Source organism: Eptatretus burgeri, chromosome 1, assembly GCF_056783735.1.
Source record: "Eptatretus burgeri isolate ZD-2024b chromosome 1, Ebu_testis_v1, whole genome shotgun sequence".
Lineage (NCBI taxonomy): Eukaryota > Metazoa > Chordata > Myxini > Myxiniformes > Myxinidae > Eptatretus > Eptatretus burgeri.
Window position 1 is genome coordinate 60,533,545 of NC_140961.1, and position 14,878 is coordinate 60,548,422.

The 14,878-nt window shown below is 41.7% G+C and overlaps 1 protein-coding gene across 1 annotated transcript in view; it reads right to left on the reverse strand.

Annotated features, from left to right (window-relative positions):
- The window catches only part of LOC147034577 (uncharacterized), a 61,562-nt gene that overhangs the window by 1,303 nt on the left and 45,381 nt on the right, over positions 1–14,878 (reverse strand). The window contains exon 8 of the mRNA XM_085854395.1: positions 8,958–9,056. Coding sequence (XP_085710521.1) covers positions 8,958–9,056 — 99 coding nt within the window. The remainder of the gene's footprint in view (positions 1–8,957; positions 9,057–14,878) is intronic.

Consider the following 14,878-nt stretch of genomic DNA (forward strand, 5'->3'; position numbering starts at 1 on the left):
GTGCCCAATAGCCAAGGAGACTGCTTTGGCAAAACCATTGCTCTGCACAGAGCATGGTCAATACATATATATATATATATATATATATATATATATATATATATATATATATATATTAAATATAGTTATGTTTGCAGGGTAGACAGGCGACAGGCGAAAACCGGGTTTTCGAATACTGGGATGGCATCCAGCGCCCTGCCTGTGCTATGCCCATGTGTGCATGAGGACCGTACATGTTAAGCCCGAGTGCCCAAATGCTAGAGTGCTTGTGATTTATGTTCTGGCTAGGCTCGCCCATTAAATTGCTGGAGAACAGCACAGCACGAGGGCATTTGGGATGGCTGCGGGAGTTATTCGGGCACTGTGGGTTGACTATCACATTGAGTGTGTTCCAAAAACCTAGAGAGCTAAACTGGTAGGTACAACCATGCCAGGCAGGTTGAGGGATAGGAAACAGACAAAGTATAGTCAGAAAATCATCCATGGCGGCGGGTAGATGAGGCACAAATTAGCGACTGCTAATATACTTGTAGAATGGTATGAAGTGCACTCCGCCTTTGGGAGGAGACCAGTTCAAGCGAACACCACGATCTACAATAGGACTGGCAACCACTGTAGATTATTTCTGCGATCGAGAGGCAATTGCATGAGTTCGCTCGACCAGATGATGATGATTGCAGGGTCGATGGAGGAAATTCATCATAAAGATAGGATTGTATAGCAAAGCATGGTCCGTGGACGAGTAGGAGACATTTTGATGTAAATTAAGTCGGGAAAACTGTCAGCTTAAGATTGTTACATGTCACCACGCAGGGATGGTGCTGTGTTTACTCGGTAGGGTTTAAGGCTCGTTCTCCCAAATTGTGATTCCCCCCCCCCCCCTGTGATCTTTTCCTCCGTTTTTGCATTCACCAGGTCGGCTAAAAAAAGGAATAACGTTTCAACAACAACAACAACAACAACAACAACAGAGCTGAACATGTCCGAGTAGGCAGAAATCCCGCCTTCCCGGCTTAATGCTGGCAGGCCACCCCCCCTCCAGGCTAACGATTGGTCGGTGTGGCATCAGAGAGGACAGCGAATTGGTGTTAAGAACGCGGTTGAGACAGAGGTCTCATTTTTCCTTGTTCTCCTCGACATTGTCAAGAAGGTAGCATGATTCTCATTGTTCGTGCTCGGGTGAATTTGCTCGTGTGCTGGAGCAAGACGCCAGTCATTGACTGTTTGGCTGGGTCATGAAGTTTGTACATATCTGAGGAGAAGATGAGGAGAAGAAGATCATGTCGAAAAGTGATAACTCAGCAGCATCCCATTGTACTGTATGTGCAAAGAGAAAGGCCATGCCATTGGCTCTGAGCAGATCTGGTGTTAAGAGAGGAGCGGCATCGGCAATCTCGATTTGGAGAAGAGACTGTACGGCAGTGTCTGTGCCCTTAATGAAGGGAGACCATCTGCGCAAAATACTCACGTATGTTTCCCACACAAGGAATGACTTGCGCCATTTTGGGTGTGCTTTCCCACGTGGTCACTACGTGGTTCGATCGCCAGGCTCCAAGAAGATCATCTCTGGACACACAGCTTAGTGTCAGAATAAAGGGAGGTTTTGCTTTTATTTTTTCTTTCCACTTGTCTGTTTTTTGTGACTGTGTGGAGATGTCTCAAATTAGGCTTTAGTTTACCTTTTGTTTCATTTCCTCACTCTTAGATTTATTTTTATTATTAATATGCGTAGTTTTATTTTCATTATGAATCATTGAATTATTTTTATTGAACCCTCATTTATAAAAAATACACTGTGTTTGTCTATTTGTTGAGGGTTCGAGAATGCTTCCGTGTGCTTCTGTCTGCTCCACGTCTTTGCTGCCTTCCGTCCCTGCGCCATAATCTCCAAGGATCTCGGCTAGGTAGAACCGTTTGGCTATCTGTCCAGGTCAGTGTTAACCAGCTGAACATGACTAATATATTGTTATGAATTAGGGAATTCGATCACACACAACATACAGGTTCCTTTAGTCAGTTATGTCGATAAGTGCTTGTTCCCTAGATAGCTCACCTTCCATTGTTTAATGGGCAGAAATCGATTAAGTGCGCTGCGAGATTCAATTTAATAGTTAGGGAGCGATCATAACACAATGGAGACGACCCTCCCCCTCTTCCGCGAAGAGGAAGAAGAGCCCTCCCGTCCCGTGATTCATGACGTCAACAACTCCCTCCCACTCGTGGTTGAGCGGGGGATGGAGCACGAGGGCATGAGTCATGCCGGGAGCGGGGGAGGGGGCGGATAGGAATTAAAAAGGGATACTCTGCTTTGTTCGGGCTGGCTTTTAGTAGAGCTTCGGCTTCTGCTTTGGCTTGGCTTGGGTTAGGGAGGAGGTTTTTTGAAGGCTTTCTGCTTTGGAGGCTTTTTGGAGAGCTTTTTGCTTTGGCTTGGCTTTTCAGCAGACCTTCGCGGTCTGCTTTGCTCGGTTCGCTTTTTGGGCTCTTCTTGGTTCGTCGAAGAGAGAGGCTTTGTTCATCGGAAGAGAGTTGAGCTGGTTGCTCGGCTAGCTCTTCTTGGTTCATGGAGCTCTTTGTTCTTTGCTTGGTTCCCGGCTTGGTGCGACTCATCGGCCTCATCTTGGAGGTGGTTCCTCGGGGAAGCGACGCATCGACGGGAAGGATTGGCGCTTCGTCTCACCAGCACGTGTTCGGAAGCACGAGAGGATTCGCTGGAGCTCGGGAAGGATCGCTGCTCACGGCGATTGGATCCAGCTCGCTCTCGCTGGAGCCCGGGTCCGAACAGCTTGAAGACCACACGAGGTGGAGAGGTTCGAGATAGGTCCTGGGTTTCAGCTCACCTGTCCCTCCGAGCTGGAGTCCGTTATTAAAGGCATCAGCCACCAATTATTGGGTGTGTGTGTGTGCGTACGTGTGTCCGTGGGTCCGTCAAATAAGTAGGAAACTGTTAAGTGCTTTGTGTGCTGTAAATGATTGCATTGCATTCGGTATAGTCGGTTTGGGTCTGCTCTTACGTGCTTCCCTCGTTCCCCATTATTATTAATAAATACCCCAATTGTTAAATGTTTTCAGCTCATCGCGTCGATTCTTTCATTGACTGAGCATTTCGTGTGTTGGTAGTTAGAAAGCCGTTGGTTTGCCATAATAGGGGGGACATTCGGACTGACGGTTCTCGGCGATTAACAGGTGTGTTAATTAAGGGTGTATCATTAGAATATCGAAGCAACAAGGTAATGTAGTTTTATGGTGAGACACTAGGTTAAGGCTGGTGGAAGAATGTCCAATTACCGGTTGCGGTTATAGTCACTCTTTGTGGTTGAGGTGTTTCTTCTTCACTTACTCCGAGTCGTTATATTTCATTCTCATATTCTTGATCCTGGCGAAAGATGCCTCATTAGCCCAGAATGACACATTTGTGCTTATGTTGAGGATGAACATCAAAACTATATTCAATTCAATTAGCAGTAGATTATTGCAAACTCACAGCCTAACAACTGATATTGTTATACTTTAACATTCAATGAAATAATAGAGTAGAACTTTCACCAACGGACACTTTCTCTTTGCAATGCTAATTGCTTTCATGTTTTAACACAAGCCTGTTGTGTAATGGACTGCAATATGTAAACATCATCTTTAAAACGTATACCCTGACCTAATTGTCACCCATGTAGCAGGACATTGTTTAAAACTGTGCCCTTATATGTAACAAAGTGCTTGCAAGTGCATGACATATCAATGCTTAATTGTGATGAGGCTTCAAAACATGTTCCTGAACATCATGTCATCATGCTTAACAATAGTAATCAAGAGCAAGGGGATTCATCATTAAAAGATCCTCGCCACCTGGGGATAATTGATAAGTTGAGAGATGATTGGTTGTTTCCTCCAATTGTGAGTGAGAGAGGTAATTGTGTCTTGATATTTATATATTAACTGCTATTGGCATTGCACGTGGCCATTCATTGATGAAACGGGTCTGGTGGCTGATGGGGATCTGTCATTGGGATTCTCATGTATGTACTCCTTGTAAATGTCTGTAGCTGCAGAGGAGCTCAGGTATCCCAGGCAAAAATGGAATTCCTTTCCTGCAGTGATTGAATGAAGACAACGGTAGTAGGACCTGTTACCAACTATAGTATATGAGAGTACTACTCTCATATACTATTATTCCAACTGTAACATTTTTGTCTGGAAGGGTTTGAAACAGTAAAGGGCTTACCTTGTGTAGCTTTTCTTGCTTGCTTTAGGCAGCTTTCTTTGGTGAGAAGAGCAGAGGGATTAATTACATAAAGATCCTAGCCACATGGGGATAGGTGAGTTTGGTGAGTTGCAGAGGTGAGTTCTATCGGTGATAGCTGATTGGTTGATCACTCCAATTATGGTTCTATGGGTGAGAGATGTGATTGGGGTTTGATATGTGCATATATATATATATATATATATATATATATATATATATATATATATATATATATATATATATATATATATATGTATGTATATATATATATATATATATATATATATATATATATATATATATATATATATATATATATATATATATATATATATACATACATACACACACACACACACACACACACACACACACACACACGTATGTTCTCGTACAAGGAACTTCGATGTAGGAGGAGGCCATTAAACCCATCAAAACCTTCACTAGTATTGCCAATGTATAGTTTTTTTTGTCTGTGCTCTATCCTTTTTTTAAATGCTGAGCATCAAGTAAGGAAGCAGTATGTACCATTTTTTAAAGTATTTGGTCATTCAGGATTCAAACCGCTGACCTCCCATAGACAGAGCAGTCACTCTCACAATGATGTTACCAAGTTTGGTAAATACCACCTGTAATCGGAATACACCCTCACCAAAGGTACATAAATTCAAAATGTGTGGAATTTGGGGGGCTCAGGGTGACAATAAACAGCAGTTGAGGTTTTCACTTCCAATGTGGAATGTAGCATAAAAATTATATCAAAAGTTCTGATGAGTTGAAAAAGTCAAGTCATGCAGAGAAAAAGTACCCAATTACAAGTGCATCCGATCCCATGTCACCTTGTTGATTACTTCAGGTGGAGTGAACTTTTATTGCTTCATGTTCAGGAATGTGTAGGTAATATGAAAGAGAATATATTTGGACAACAGTAAATAACCCCTGGGACTCATGTGCAATCCTGATCGGCAGAAGCAGAAGTCAGAAATCTAAATTGGAAGAGGGAGTTTGGGACATTTTCCAAAGCTAACAAATAGCGAGGACATATATAAGCTAAAGAGACATCCCTTTGGAAGGACCAAGTTATGTAAGTTACACTAGGAAGTCATTTAACCATAGTTTGGGCCCAAACCTCCACCCAAGTGAATTAGATGAAACCAAATCACCCGAAAGACCAATTCAAACTGTAAAACTTCTAACTTCAATGTCCAGATGCTGCAATTACAGCAAGGAAAGAATAACGTGTTTCATTAACAAAATACGTGGGACAGAGATAATTGTGTTAAAACAGAAACATAGCCTTTGGAAAATAAAGTAGCCTGGTTTGTATACCCAGAGGTTCAAAAACTCTAATATGTATTGTTGCAATTGGGTTTTACTGGGAGATGGGATATGTGGGAATTGTAACCTCATGGCAGAGCAGTAATGAAAAGTATTGAGCACAAAATAAACATTATAAGAAGCATTATGATCTGCTCAAGCTCCCAATATGCACATTTTGGCAACACTTGTTAATATCTCTTTATAATACATCTACTGGATAAGTACCATGTGGACAAAATGGAAACCATTCCAACACTTTCATGGTTCTGAGATAAAGTTACCACTTATAAACAATTGTCTTTCTATTATATGCATATCAATAATATTCTGTTGAGCATATCAATCTATGTTTGCTGTCACAAAACAAAAGTTTAAAGTGTTAACTGGCAACTATTCGTTTGGGTACATCCAGCCACTGCAAAAGGTTGATCTTCAGTATTGTACAAAAGATGGTTGAAGAGGAGAAATGGTGGTGGAGGGAGGAGGGGAGTGGTTTAAAATCAAGTCAAACTGCCTTTTCATCAGCTTAAGAGATGATAAAACTATTTCAGTGTATTGGGCAAAGTTTGTTTAAACAAGCTCGAATGAGCTAAGATCCTCGTCCTCTTAATGATGACGTCATAAAAACTAATATGACGTCATTGTGATGCATCAGGTTTGCGATAAATTATCTGTGCTAATGCCCAGCTTGATTCCCGCAAACAAAATTCAAACAACTTGCCTAGTTTCAGAGATAATGGTATAGGCGATTTCCATTAGCGGCGATATTAAGACGTCAACTTTTTTTCTAGGAAGAATTTCCAAAATCGGACATGGTTAGTGCCTGTGCATGGGCTTTCTGCATATACATGGCAAGTTTCACGAAGATCAGATGAAAACTCTGGGTTGTGAAACAAAAATAGGAATGATGTCACAAAAATTGATATGCCGTCATAGTGATGTATCATATGTGCGGTAATTCATCTCTGCTAATGCCCTGTTCGATTTCCGCAAACATAATTCAAAAAGCTTGCCTGGTTTCGGAGATAATTTTTTCAGTGATTTCCATTAGCGGAGATATTTTGACGTCATAACTTTTTTTTCTAGGAGGAATTTTCAAAATCGGAGATGGTTACTGTCTGCGCAGAGTATTTTTACATTTATATGCCAAGTTTCAGGAAGTTTCGATGAAAACTGTAGGCTGTGACACAAAAAAGTCCACAAGAAGAAGATGAAGAACAACAACGTGAGTAAGACTTAGAGATCCCCTATGAGGATCTAAAAAAGTCCACAAGAACAACAACGTGAGTAAGACTTAGAGATCCTCTATGAGGATCTAAAAAAGTCCACAAGAACAACAACGCGAGTAAGACTTCGAGATCCTCTATGAGGATCTAAAAAAGTCCACAAGAACAACAACGCGAGTAAGACTTAGAGATCCTCTATGAGGATCTAAAAATATGAGAAAGACGTGAAAGAAAGCCAGAAAAAACAAAGATTTAACAGTCTTTGAGGAGAAATGACAATGGAAAACCAAAGGGGGAACAACGAGGCAGGACTCAAGCAGAGGAATATATGTGGTTCAGAAACCCTGAAGGAAGACAAAACATCATGTCTACCAAACAGAATGAGCAGGTCAAGTGAAGAGATGGCCCAAAGCATGAAGGCGTGAAATAAAATGTTGATTGATTGAAGAATGATGATCCACATGTGCTTAATTGCAAGAACATTGAAACTAGTGACTTAGAGGAGTCATAAACGTGCCACAAAAACAGAATGCAAGCATCATAATAGTATAATCAGGGAGCTAAAATTCCAGAGCACAAATAAACTCAGAAGGCAAATGTTAATATTGTCATGTCCAGAGGGGTCAAGACTGACCTGGATGGATAGCCGAACGATTTCCCTTTGTAGCGAACATGTGATCTTGGAGATCATGGCATGCTGGGGATGGGAGGTGGCAAAGCACGTACCAGACATGTTCACCAGGGCGGAGGACAAGGGTTTATATTCGAAACTACAATGAATAGACAGACGCAAGCAATCTTAATAAATAGGGTTTAATTAACATAAATCAAATGTTTATAATGGAAATAAATCAAAGTGTAATAAGGAAAATAAATCACAGCATGAGTTGATGAAATGTAAGGTAATTTGTAGCCTAAAGTCAAGGCCCCTCTCGACACAGTCACAAAAATAGATAAGTGGAAAAGATCAAACAAGAAAAATCCCTCCTTTTTCCTAGCACTTAGCTTCGGGTCCAGAAGTGATCTTTTAGAGCTTGACGATCGAACCTGCGTCGTCATGCACAGGAAGCCTGCAAAAATGGTACCAACAACCGCTCTCTGGGTGGAAAAATACAGGAGGCAATTCAGATGGTGATACTCGACACCGGGGCTCAGAAACCGCCGTGCAGCATCTTTTCATGATCACACTTTGCCGACGCCACTCCTCGGCAAAATGATGCCACCTTCTTCCACGATGGTACAACACGAGGCTCCGAGGTGCGATCTCACATGACCCAGCTGAACAGTCAATGGCTGGAGTCTTGCTCCATCATGCATGCAAATTCCCAAAAACGAATAACAGGATTCGCACTGCCTTTTCTGTCATGTCAAAGGTGGCCAGACAGAGCCTCTGTCTCAATCGCATTCCTCACAGAATCTCCCTTCACACTCCTGCTTGTGTCCCGACTACCAATTCTGCCCCAAACCTCATCTCTGTACCCGCTCTGCTCACTACAATGGCCTGCCTTCCTCCATGAACACATAACAGGATCACGTGCTCTTTTCTCTTCTCAGAAACGTACACGCTTTGCAACTCAGCCGAACAGTAATGGCTAGCATTTTTCTCCAGTGCGCGAACAAATTAGCCTCAGCACAAACACGAGAATCATGCAGCCTTCTTCACCATGTCAAGGGGAAGCCAGCAAGCCTGATCCTTTTGCTACAGATTGCGTGGCTGGCAGCTTGGTGCCAATCAGTACATCGTCAGAGGCCGATAATAGAAAAACAAAAACCACGCCACGTTGTACAGGACACAAGTGTGCAAGCTACAGGCGGCGCATTCTTTCCAACCCATTTCTGGATTAAATTACATTGGCATCCTCTTTTCCCTCCATTTCTCCATCTGATACTGACATCTATATTATTTTTCATTCAAAACCTCCATCTAATTATTATATCCGATCGTTCCCCTCAATTCCTGACACAGATCAGGATTGGCCCCGCGCACACGATAGCAGAATCAGGCGGACCCGCGCGCTGGCCACGTGCTTAATGGCGGATCTGCCTGCACTGTACGGAACGTGCTCAAAAGCAGACCCATGCACCACTCGTGACACTATATTATCACACAGAGCAGGGCACGAATGGCACACATATTACCAGCTGTGCATGGGTTTGCCAAAACATCTTACCTTCGATCCTCGCTGGCGGCCACTGGTGTTTCCCGTGGACGGGGACGTCTTCTCGCCTCTCCGGCCGGAGAAGCCACGATCAGGCAGGGGCGCGCTGTACTGCTCGGGCCATGTGGTGCATCATGGAGCAGGCACATTGACCAGCGCTAGCCGGGGGTGCCCGCCTGGGCATCTGGGGCCGACGCCACCTTTGGCCGATCATCGGAGCATGGCCCAGGAGTTCGTGCAAGGCAATTCATGTCGCGGAGTTCGGAGCGGGGCGATTCATATCATGTCGTGGGGTTGGAGCGAGACGATTCCACAGCTTGGGGTGATCTTGCCGGAAGTAGAGTGGAGCCACTTCTGGCCATCACGGCCAGGCCGCGCAAGGGCCGGGGCCAATAAGAGTGCCCGATTCGGGTGACAACACATCGCTTCGGGGTAATTCCCCTACCCCGCAGCCCAGGATCTATAAAGCATGGGTGGGGAGGCCATCCGTAGTTCCAGTTCCAGTTCCAGTTCCACATCCAGTTCCACTTCCAGTTCCACTTCCAGTTCCACTTCCAGTTCCAGTTATGGTGTCTTGCCATCGCAGCTGTCGGCTCGTCCCGTTCCCTGGCCAGCTTGGAATTGATCTCTCCGCATTCTTCACCCGCCCTTCTGTCATAATCACCTGTGAGTTCGCCTCCACTTCTCTGCCCACACTTCACTGACTACACTCAACCACCTAGTCCTGTCTACCACTCCACCCACTTGCTCCCGACTCCACCTTCTCCTCCCAAGTCCCTCCCTCCATGTCCAATGGTAGTGTCTCATTCTCTGGAACGACGTTAGCTGCACGAAGTGCCACGAAGCAAGAGACGGAGTGCCAGCTATTAGGGAGGTATCGCCCAGTGGAGCATCCTCCCAAAACGTATTGGTGGCGCAATTGGACAATTGTTGCAAGGTATTGAGAGACCGTTAGCCTCATCTTCTCTCCTTTTTCTCTTCATCAACTCCTCTTCTTCGGTGTGTGTGTGTGTGTGTGTGTGTGTGTGTGTGTGTGTGTGTGTGTGTGTGTGTGTGTGTGTGTGTGTGTGTGTGTCCTGGTACCTGTCCTCATAAGCTAAGTTTTCAGAAGATTATTATTTTGGGTTGAGTCTGCACTGTTTCTGCTTTCGTAAGTTGCTTGTATAATTGTCGCACCTCACGCTTCTTTCTATCCCTGCATTACATCACAATAAAACAACTATTCACTGTGCCGCATATCTTTCCTCGCCTGCTTGTAAATAAAGTTTTGGAAGATATGTTTCCAGATCGTTTTTGTCTGTTCTTTCATTGATCCAGCATTTTCCGCATCCTAGCTTTGCTGGGACTTTATTCCAAATGATCCGTTCCTTTTAGCCGGTATGTCCTTGGCAGTGTCGCTTGGCTGCATCTGATCTGGTAAAGTGATCTCGTTTCGACAAGGCATACCGAGGGTGTGTTCCCCGGGAATTAAATCATGTGATTAATTAGGTAACCCGGTTAATCCATAGACGGGAGGACCCTAGGTCACGCACTTGAGTTATTGGCATTCACGGTCAGTTAGCGACGCGCCACGTCACATAATTATCTGTGTGTGATGGCCTTCAATTGCGGAGTGTCTGGTGGGAACCCGAAATAGCTTCCCCCCACTGGTGGGATTCTCACCTGACCCTGGCCCCGAAACTATATATATATATATATATATATATATATATATATATATATATATATATATATATATATATATATATATATATATATATAACTATATATATATATATATATATATATCTATATATATATATATCTATATATATATATCTATATCTATATCTATATATATATCTATATATATATATATATATATATATATATATATATATATATATATATATATATATATATATATATATATATCTATATATATATATATATATATATATATCTATATATATATATCTATCTATATATATATATATATCTATATATATATATATATATATATATATATATATATATATATATATATATATATATATATATATATATATATATATATATATATATATATATATATATATATATATATATATATATATATATATATATATCTATCTATATATATATATATATATATATCTATATATATATATATATATATATATATATATATATATATATATATATATATATATATATATATATATATATATATATATATATATATATATATATATATATATATATATATATATATATATATATATATATCTTCTTCTCCTTCAGGCTGCTCCCATTAGGGGTCGCCACAGCGGATCATCCGTATGATCCGCATAGTGATTTGGCCCATGGTTTACGCTGGATGCCCTTCCTGACGCAACCCTGGTCGCCTCTTACAATACAGGGATATGGTACACCTATTTAACAGGGGTTTTCACCGGCCCAGTACACTGGTACTCATTTCACCGACCTCGGAAGGATGACAGGCTGAGTCAACCTCCAGGTGTATTAATTCAGTGGCCCAACGGGGGCTTGAACTCAGGACCTTTTGGATCCTAAGCCGCTGCCCTAACCACTGCGCCAACACCAGGCTTTTATATATATATATATATATATATATATATATATATATATATATATATATATATATATATATATATATATATATATATATATATATATATGTACCGTATCCAGATCCGGCTACTGGAATTTTTAAAGTGATTGTTCACCATTGTGAGATCGTGCCAAAAATTATACATAGCACGATATCTCAAAAAGTTGTGGACGGATTTGGTTGAAACTTGGTGGAGAGGTTGGGTGTGTGATAATGACGCATAATTTCGATTTTGGTGAAGATCCGAAATCCAGATCTGGATACGAGATTATTAAATTTTTAAGTGACTCTTCACTATTGAGAGATGGTGCTAAAAATGATATATAGCATGACATTTTAAAAATGTATTGGGCCTGATATGTTCTCGTGGATCAGATTACGGGCGTAGATATCTTTTATGAGGATCGAGTGCCCTTGTAGTTTTACTTGGAACAATACCAGAAACTAAAGAGAAGTTGAGAATGTAGGTTAATGGGAAAACTATTTCATGAATTTCCATCTTCAGAATAACATAGGTTATATTCTAATGTATAACCCAAACTCTTTTTCATCTTAAAATTACTTTCAATATCGATAACCACTATTTCATGAACAGGTGAGAAAAAAATAATGACTGTGGATTTGGGTGCTTCAAGAAAGACTAAAAAGATATATTAGTGACAGGAATGTTTCGGGCAAGATTTTGGCCAATGTTCACGAAAAAAATAATTCATTGCATTGGCTATGTTTGGAGGATCCTGTATGTGGACTCCATCAACATGTATATCACAAACTGTTTTTCTCACTTTTATTTAAGAAGTTATTGATCACCTTCCATGTACCCTTGGCATCATTTCTGAAGATATCGACTTGACAGGAATAATACCTCATTCTTGCTCTGTGGAGTAGAGACGTTAAAATGTTGTGTTAACAAGTATATATTTATGTTTCGTCTTTTCAGTTGGTTTTGCTTTGTATTTGTAAAATAGTTTATTTTTCCTATTTAATGATCTGAGCAGAGATTTTGAAATGCAGGGAGATCTTGATATTTTCTTATAATTAACATGAGTCGGAAACTGCAATGGTATATTCGTGTTGTACGGTACAGTGAATATATCAATTAATTTATGAAACGCTGAATTTGAATGTTCATTTTTATGCACCTCGAGCCAAAATTAAGTGCAAGATTTTCTTTAAATCTATTCAGGTTGTCATTAGAAATCACACGAAATCCAGTTTGCCTTACATGTACAAATGTAGCTGGATTAAAGAGGTGGGAGGTAAAAGTAAAAATTGGGAAATGGTCAGATAAATTAGAAAGAGTGATACCAGAGACACTATCAGAAAGTACATTCGTAAATATGTTGTCAATTAAATTAGCTGTCATGTCTAAAATTCTTGTCGGCTTTCTTTCCACATGTGGGGGCAAAAATGAGTGGAGGTGAGCAGTGATTCTGGAATTTATGACAAATCACAGAATAAGATGCAAAAATGTCCAAAATTCCAACTTTTTCGACAAATAATTTTTTGAGTTATTAAATGGAAATAAATAAATAAATAAACTAACAGTGATAGATTGATTTGTGAAATTGCGGTGTATTTACTCAAACCTCGTACAACCAATCTTCACGAGAAGATCAAGGCTCATGGACGAGCAAGGTGATGGAGGATATGAATTGACTGTGTGGCAACTGGGCAACAGATGGACAAATTAGCAAGGGAATTATCATACAGGAAAAAAGGAGGGAGAGAGAGGGGAGAGGGAGGAAACACTGCAATCTGCAAGTATTTAAGTCTTCTCAAAAATACCAGGCTCGGTGACACAATAGTTAAAGCATCTGCTCTGAATCTGGGAGGTGGGTGGTTCAAATCTTGACAGAGTCATACCAAAGATATTCAAAATGTCATGTGCTTCTTCCTTGCTTGGGTGGTTCAAATCTTGACAGAGTTATACCAAAGATATTCAAACTGTCATGTGCTTCTTCCTTGCTTGATGCTCAGCATTTAAAAAGGATAGAGAGCATAGGAATATAAACTATAGACTGGCAAAAGTTGTGCAGACTTTTTTTTTTTTTTTTTTTTTTTGTATACCTTGGTCGAGGCTCGTATGAGAGCAAACACACAACTCACAGCAAGGAGGCATGAGACAAGAGGGGCGGGAGTGGAAGGGACAAAACAGTGGGGAACAGACACATTAGGTGAACTGTGGAAGGGAGAGGGATGGGGATGGGATGGGGAACATGGCGAAGAGAAGATGTACATTTCAGGGACTTTCAGGAAGGAAAGTAGGAGAAATGAAGGAAGTGGGCTTGGGTGGATTATCGGGGGTAGAAAAGATCGAGGATTTGGATGGGGGAAGATAAGAGGTGGTGGTGAACAGCTGTTTTGAAAGCCTGGAGGGAAGAATAGGAAAGAATAGAGTGAGGAAGTTTATTCCAAAGGCGGGAAAAAAGAGGAATGAAAGAGTGAAGATGAGCAGTGATTCGTGATTTTGGTAGTTTTACCAGAAGGGGGTTGTTGGCGGACCTTGAGCGCCCTGTGGAAATGTGGTGGGGACAAATCGCAGAGAGAGCAGGGGGGGCAAGGCTGGAGAGGAGTCGGTAGAAGACAGAAAGACCACCGACCAACCTGCGGTGATTGAGTGAGAGGCCCAAAGACTCAGCTTCATTGCGGGAGATGCCGATGATCTTAAATGCCCTGGTTTCGACAGCGTTAAGCCGAGAAAGGTGGGAGGCAGGAGCACCAGCCCAGAGGGAAGAGCAGTACTCCATCAGGCTACGGACAAAAGCTTTGTAAGTGGTCAGGAGCTCAAGAGGGCCGAGGAAGGACTTTGCACGACGGAGGATTCCCAGTCGGCGACTGGCTTTTGAGGCGAGGTTGGAAATGTGACTTTCCCAGGAAAGGTCATGGCAGATAGTGAGACCTATAAGCTTGAAAGAAAAGACTTCTTCCAGAGGATTGTTGAGAAAGTGGATGGGGGGGTTTTGTAAACGGTCCTTTCGAAGAGACATAGTGAGAGTGTGAGATTTGTCTGGATTGAAAGACATGTTCCACGTGTTGGACCAGTTTGTGATTTTATCCAGATCTGCAGTGAGTGAAGAAGCTGCTGCTTGCCGGTCTGAGGGATGACAGATGGTACGGCAGAGGGTGGAATCGTCGGCAAAGAGAAATAGAGGATTTTCCAGAGAGTCCGAGAGATCATTGATGAAAACCAGAAAAAGAACAGGGCCCAGAACGCTACCTTGAGGAACTCCAGCCTGCACAGGAAGAGGGGATGAAAGAACTCCATTTAGGGCCACACGTTGACTGCGACAGGAGAGGAAGTCTGCGAGCCATGAGT